The sequence below is a fragment of the Peromyscus maniculatus genome, chromosome 8 (genome assembly GCF_049852395.1).
Source record: "Peromyscus maniculatus bairdii isolate BWxNUB_F1_BW_parent chromosome 8, HU_Pman_BW_mat_3.1, whole genome shotgun sequence".
In the NCBI taxonomy this organism is placed as follows: domain Eukaryota; kingdom Metazoa; phylum Chordata; class Mammalia; order Rodentia; family Cricetidae; genus Peromyscus; species Peromyscus maniculatus.
The window spans coordinates 108,584,405-108,591,491 of NC_134859.1; the positions used below are offsets into that span (position 1 = coordinate 108,584,405).

A 7,087-nucleotide genomic window follows, 5' to 3' on the forward strand; every position below is an offset into this window, starting at 1 on the left:
ATTGTTTCTTAGTCCAATTCCAGCTTCAGAAGGCCATGTTTGATAAACGGAATTGCTGACAGAATAAAAATTTGATCTAGGAGAGTTGACTGGTCCTGTATTTGTAAGGCTGCAAAGCTTCGGGAAAGGGCCTCACCCTGCTCAGGCCTGCCTGACTGCTGGTGCCAGGAACATTTCTGGGAGAGGCTTGGGTCAACAATTTGACTGCCTACTGCAAGGGGCTGCTATTACCAGGTCAGTGTCCGGCAGAAGCCTAGCTCTGGTATTCTGTGGGCTTCCACAGACCTGGTAAAGATGGTTGACATGACCCGACTTGTGATCAGCAGTCAGTGGCAAGATAAAAAGGCATCGCCTGACCAGCTCCAGTAAAGTTTCACCCCACTGGTCGTTGGTGGACCCCAAAGGCAAGACTGGGAGGGCTGCAGGGAAGCAGCTGACCACTACTACTAGCTGCATGAACAGTACAACCACTTTACCGAAGAACTTAATCAGGCCAAAATGGAAGGTTCTGGAGTGACTCCTTCTTGATGTTGGTCACCGTATACACATCCCCGTAAGGGCAGGGAGGGGCTTTGAGGTTACTAGATGTCTTTCAATGTGCTCAGAGGCAGACAGGTAATCCTGCCTCTCTGGTCACTTGAGGACTATGTAGGAGCTAGTGTTGCACTGGCTGAGGACCATTGGCTTTTAGGGTTCCAGTATGAGCTTCCATGTAGTGCAATGGTCCTGTCCCTGTATGTAGCCTTGTAGGTGCTCTAGAGAGCCCTCTACTGGAGATACGGGGCGATGCTTCCATGGCGGTGACTTGCTGATCCAGCCAGCATGGAACCCCTCACACAGAAGTTGTGCAGACCCACATGAGTCTCTCAAGGTTCTAGATCTTTCAGCAGAGTTCCTATTCCATAGACATCTCCTGTGAGATAACCCAAATGATGTACCCAGGGTGGCATGCAAGGTCCCGCTAGGGTATGCTGATCCAAGCAATCCCGCTCTATGCCTAGGGCCGACAGTGTGACCCTTAACTCCAATCCCAACTGCCAGCCAGGGTCTAGGTTTATGAGTCGTGTCACCCATGGATCTGGGGTTTGTTTTATATTCACTTCTCCACAGGAAGCCAGTAGCAAAGACACAAGGCTGTTAGCAGCAGACAGCCTCTTAGCCAGGGAATATCCACCTGAGGGACCTCCACCCTCCACTGGAGTCTTGCCATTCCCTCCAAACCCCACAAGTAGCATAGACCACACCACCCCAGACTCCTTCAGGGGTGTTTATTTCCCAGTCAGAAGAGAAGCAGGGACAGGCTCCTCTGCCTGTTGAGGCCTAGGCCTGGCAGACACCACACGGGGAACGGGGGTGGGGAGGGAGGCACAGGAGACAGCTCCCAACTGTGTGCACTTGGTCCCACGTCTGTCCTGGCTGGGTCCGGAGAGGGCCTGCCCAGGGATGGTGGCACCAAGAGCCAGGGCAGAGGCATCAGGCCAGCTGGCCCAAATGGAGGCAATAAATACTGACAGGCCAGGCACGAGGTTCAGGCCATAGGGCCCAGGTGAGACAAGTAAGGCTCGGCTGGCTTTGTCCCTCGGGGGCTCTCTGTGGGGACAGGGGCTTTGAGTGCTGCCTAGAGGACAGAGAAGGCAGAGGAATGAGGCACCCTATCCTGCCTCCTAGATGGGGCTGGAGGCATTGAGTTTGGCAATTGACCCTCCCCCAGCTACTGGAGCCACCCTCAACCCTGGCCACTGGGGGAGGGAAGGAGCTGGCCAGGCCTGCAGGAAGCAACAGCAGCACACCCCAGGCCTCTCGGGGTGGGTCACCAGGATGGGGATGGCAGACAAGGCAAGGACGGGGAGACCACATGCTCATGCAGACGGGGAGTTAAGAGTTAGCGACGGCCCCCAGCACACGCTCCACATGTTAAGGCATCATGGTTAGACAGTGACTGACAGTGACGGATGACCTGGCCAGGGAGTGGTGGGGTGGAGGACAGACAGACAGCCCTTTCCCACGCTGAGGAACCTAGCTCAGCTGGGGCAGAGACAGAGTTGGCTGGGCAACCCAGACAGTGTTCCATTCCATTCTAGAAGCCAGGGCCTGAGGAAGGGAAGACAGAGGGAACCTGGAGGTACACAGCAGATTGGAGGCCTAGGCTGGAACCCCTCCCCCACTGTACAGGCAGAAGCAGCAACGTGACACTGGAGACCACGGGGGCCTGCAGGCAGGAGGTGGAGGAGGGCAGACAGAAGAGCTGCCTGCCTGAGTGGACCAGGGAGGAACGGAGAGGGAGGGTCCTGTCAGCACTTTGGTTTGGGGTGGGTAGGGGTCTAGGGTGGGGCATGTCGGTCCTTCTGTCTGTCCGTCGCCCTGCCCACCTCCCAGCTGGAGCTCAGTCCTTCCATTCCTTTTTGATGGTGAGATTCCACTCCCAGGACAGGTGGTCAGTCTTGTCATCGTCTGTGAAGCGGGACTTGATGTTGTAACTGCCCCGAGCGAGCATGCCTTTGGGGGCCTCCTCCATGGGTGTCAGGAACTCATACTCCTCAGCCCGGGGCCCATAGCTCCCGACCATGTAGTCAGTCTTGTCAACTGTGGGGCAGGAGAGGCATGGTTACTGGGGATGCAGAGCCCCCCTAAACCCACAGACTCTCCACTCTATAGGTCCACCCACTTACTTTTGACCCCTTTCCTGTATGTGTGCTGGATGTACTTCATGCCTGAGACGATCTCTCTGTTCACCTGTGGGGACACAGAACGAGGTCAGCTGGCTCCCCAGTCCTGCTCCTCTGCCCCTCTTTGCCAGGACTCTCAAGGCCTCCTCCATCTTACCCGGAAAGAGATTTTTATCCGGTACTCCACACCTTCCTTCAACACAAATGACTGTTTCTTGAAGCTCTCCAGATCACCTGTATTGGGGAGAAGGCTCAGTTGATTGCTTGGAGGCTTTCCACGCTGCCCCTACAATCAGCAGGCCCTTCCTTGACACAAAGCAGAGTTTGAGAGCACTAGGCTGCACTTCCCCTCTGCCCCACCAGAGGGCACCCGTGTAGAAAATTATTTTTAGGGGCAGTGGCTGGATGCCAGCTAGCCCCACCCAGGAGCTCCAATACCCACTCACCTGTCAGGTCCAGTTCCAGAGGGCCTGGGGCGGTGCTGCATACCAAGGTCAGGCGGGTCACAATGACGTTGGGGACATTGGGGTCTGGAGAGTGAGAGTCAAGAGTCAGGGGCTGGAGAGATGGCTCAGAGGTTAAGAGCACAGACTGCTCTTCCAGAGGACCTAGGTTCAGTTCCCAGCACCCACATGGCAGCTAACAATTGTCTGTAACTCCAAGATCTGACACCCTCACACATACATGCAGGCAAAGCACCAATAAAAAAGCAAAAAGGTCAGATCCCCATTCCTTAGTTTTTTTTTTTTTTTTTTTTTTTTGGTTTTCCGAGACAGGGTTTCTCTTGTGTAGCTTTGCGCCTTTCCTGGATCTCACTTGGTAGCCCAGGCTGGCCTCGAACTCACAGAGATCCGCCTGCCTCTGCCTCCCGAGTGCTGGGATTAAAGGCGTGCGCCACCACCGCCCGGCTCCTTAGTTTTTTTTTTTTTCCAACTCCCTGGAAGGAGGGAGGCAGACTAGAAAGGGAGTGGTGACAGGGTCAGGTGACAGACATCCTTACTCCTACCCACTTACCTGCAGAGACAGCCACTCGGCCCAGCAGGGCTTCCTTATACTTTCGAAGGCTCTCATCATCCTTGTCCAGTTCCTGGATCTCCTGGATGCTCTTCTGGGCTGGGGGCTTGTAGTTGACTGAGTGCTCATCTTCCTCATTCTCAGCCGCTATCTGGGCAAGCTGCTCAGCAGTGGGTTCCTGTTCTGCCATGCTCACCTCTAGCCTGGGACACCTGTGGATGGGGAGTGAGCAGGACTGTGACAGCCTGGAGGCATTCCAACCTAGAGAGACCCTGACACCTGCAGGGAATGATGGAGGCGGCCATGCGGAGAACCTGGAGCAAAGTTGCTGCCACTGCCCAGCTAACTCAGAGGCTACACCCCGAGTACATCAGAAGCAACAAAATGGGGACCGAAGCCTGTTCCTCAGAGAAGAAAACACCCTTCCTCCCCATACAGAATAAGTAGCCTCCAGACCGAACACAACAGGCAGACGCATCGCTAAATCCCTTGGGCCCTGCTCCTCCTGCCCCTAACTGCCCAGGCGCTAATCCCAAGACACTCCTACTGGGTCATGGAGGTAAATTCTCTTATAACGGGGATGCTCTATGTCTTAGCCACGTGCAGGACAAGGGTCTGTTCGTTCCTGCCAATGGAATACTGTCCTAAGCTCAACTATGAGGCGACCGCTTAAGAGCCCAAAGGAGATCCTAAATATGCAAGCCTGTCCTCGATTGTGAGGGTCTGCAAATGCAACTTGGGAGCTGGTGCATCGCTTGCAAATAATTTCAGGAACCTCTTTCTGGGCCCTGACTCTAACGCGTCAGCGGCGGTGCAGAACCAAGCAGGACGGAAGCGCCTCGGGTCCCTTTCAGTTCCGCAGATCCCCAAATGTCTCCCAGAAACCCACTCGGATCCCTGCAGGCGATGCGCAGGGATCAGCCCTGACACAAGGCCCCACGCCGTCGTCCCTCTGAGGGGTGTCCGCCAAAGAAACAGATAAAGCGGCGATCCGGTCCAAACCGGGAGGCTCCAGGCGACCCCGCCCGACGCGGCCAAGCGTGGCCGCGGGCGACAGCATCCAGGGCGCGGCCCGCACTTCCGCAGGGCCCGCAATCTGGGCGGGGCGGGGCCGCGCGGCGGGAGCTCCGGGCGAGGCCCCACGCCGGACCCCGCCCGCGCGGCCCGGGATTGGGTCTCGCTGGCACCTGGCGCCCAGGCCTGAGCAGCGGCGGCCCTTCGGGCAGCAGCTCCGAGGCGCCCCCGGCCCGCCCCGCCCGCCGTCGTGACCGCGCCCCGCCCGCGAGCTCCGCAGCTGCCGGGGTCGCGGCACAAAGCCAACCCACTCCCCCCGCTCGCGCGCCGCGCCGCGCCGCGCCATGCAACGCGCCCACTCACCGGAGGCTCGACCGCCGCTCTCGCGCTCCCTCCCAAACCAAATGACGAACGTCGTCCGCCGCCCGCCGCTCGGACGGTCACTTCCGGGGTCACAAGACTTCCGCTCTCGCGGGCGGGGTCGCCGTGCGCATGCGCCGGCAGGGGGCGCCGGTCGGCGCCGTCGCCATTTTGCGGCGGGCCTCGTGGGCGCGTCCCGCGTGGGCCGGCGGGCTGGCGCCGGACATCGAACGTCTAGCGCTTGTGTTTGTGTGGCGAGCGCCTTTTCTTCCAGAGCAGCGGCGCGCGGCCACCTCGTGGCTCCCAGGGTTCCGTAACTGCTGCGCCTGGGCCTTGTCCCATTGTCCCTGGAATCTGCAGAACCAGGGTCCTCCGATGCGGCGCCACCGCGTCACTGCGCCGCCCGCGCTTCGCTCTGGAGGCCGTGCGCCCTCCCGAATCCCCATGCATTCCAGTTTTAAGGACAGGACGCCCTTACTGGAGGGAGGGCCTGGCCGGGGGCTTCCCGTTGTGTGATTGAGCCAGCAGCTCGTTCCTCCCGAGGATTCAGTTCCTGCTACTCCGTAAGAGTAGTGGCCTTCCCAAGGGTAGCCTCACACGGAGAGGAGGCAGGAACCTAAGGCGATCTACGGAATTTCTGTAATCCAACAAAAACCATCACTTGGTCCTCTGTTGGGCATACCTGCCCTGTGGCATCCAGGAGACAGCTGCTGGCCCCCGTCACAAGTTTAAAAGAGAACATTAGGAATCCAGTGGTCCCTGTATCTGTCTTCAACAATTATGGCCGAGTTATTTCATCCAAGCCCTTATATCCTCTGGCCACACATCGCAGCTTTGAAGCAAACCAACTATTGTGCTTTCAAACGACTATTTCGAGTAGTATTTTTGTCTCTAAGGAAGATGGATCTGCAATACCCTGCTCCTCTATGGAAAACTATTTCAAAACCAAACTCCATCAACACTCGATTATTCCCACTCTTATTCTGAGATTTGGCTTGCCTTACACAAACAAACACACACACACACACACACACACACACACACACACACACACACACACGTCCAGAAGTGTGCCAAGCTAGCTTTTCAGGAGGCTCATGGTCCTGCACCAGGGTGGGCCTAGTTGATTGAACTATGACTCACCTACAGCTCCCTAGTTTGAAACACTTGGCTCCAAGTGCAAATCTTCCAGAGAGGCTTCTTTTTGTTCCTTTCCTGGATCTCACTCTGTAGATCACGCTGGCGTTGAACTCACAAATATCCGCCTGCCTCTGCCTCCCCGGTGCTGGGATTAAAGGGTGCTGGGATTAAAGGCGTGCGCCACTACCGCCCGGCTTTTTTTTTTTTTTTTTTTTTTTTTTTTGGCTTTTTTTGGTTTTTCAAGACAGGGTTTATCTGTGTAGCTTTGGAGTGTGTCTAAGAACTCGCTGTATAGACCAGGCTGGCCTCAAACTCACAGAGATCTGCTTACCTCTGCCTCCCAAGTGCTGGGATGAAAGATGAGTGCCACTACCACCGGGTTCGTTTTTCTTTCTTTTCTTTTCTTGTTTGGTTTTTCGAGACAGAGTTTATCCATGTAGTTTTGGTGGCTGTCCTGGATCTCCCTCTGTAGACCAGTCTGGCCTCGAACTCAGAGACCTGCCTGGCTCTGCCTCCCGAGTGCTGGGATTAAAGGTGTGCACCACCGTTGCTCGGCTTTTTTATTTTTTAGATTTATTTTTATTTTATGTATATAAATGAAGCACAAATCTATTTGGTCTTTAAAAACCCGGAGTCAGATATTGAGAGTGAAAGCCGAAAGATCAGAGAAGCAGAGCAACCATCCACTAGAGAGTTCTTACCTCTATGAAATCTCAGACTGAATGGGGAGCCGACTTCCTGATTCCACCCTCCTTATATTCTTGTCTCCACCTCCCAAGTGCTGGGATTAGAAATGTGTGCCACTACAGCCTGGCCTCTATGGTTAACTAGTGGCCAGCTCTGCCCTCTGATCTACAGGCAAGCTTTATTTGTCAGAATACAAACAAGATATA

The 7,087-nt window shown here is 55.8% G+C and overlaps 1 protein-coding gene across 3 annotated transcripts; it reads right to left on the reverse strand.

The window, feature by feature from the left end:
* Positions 1 to 1,251: 1,251 nt before the first annotated feature.
* Arhgdia (Rho GDP dissociation inhibitor alpha) lies at positions 1,252 to 5,403 on the reverse strand. 3 transcript variants are annotated; one of them, XM_042283269.2, is made up of 7 exons: positions 5,058 to 5,187; positions 3,681 to 3,892; positions 3,113 to 3,196; positions 2,824 to 2,900; positions 2,670 to 2,733; positions 2,370 to 2,583; positions 1,414 to 1,618 (listed from the first exon to the last, which is right to left on the reverse strand). In XM_042283269.2, exons 2-6 carry the CDS (start codon positions 3,868 to 3,870, stop codon positions 2,384 to 2,386), a joined length of 615 nt encoding a protein of 204 aa, XP_042139203.1. In that variant the 5' UTR covers positions 3,871 to 3,892; positions 5,058 to 5,187; the 3' UTR covers positions 1,414 to 1,618; positions 2,370 to 2,383. The 3 variants fall into 3 exon arrangements, with proteins under 3 accessions (XP_006987737.1, XP_042139201.1, XP_042139203.1); XM_006987675.4 differs by having other exon boundaries at positions 1,252 to 2,583; positions 5,058 to 5,403; XM_042283267.2 differs by lacking the exon at positions 5,058 to 5,187 and adding an exon at positions 4,570 to 4,701 and having other exon boundaries at positions 1,252 to 2,583.
* Positions 5,404 to 7,087: the final 1,684 nt, after the last annotated feature.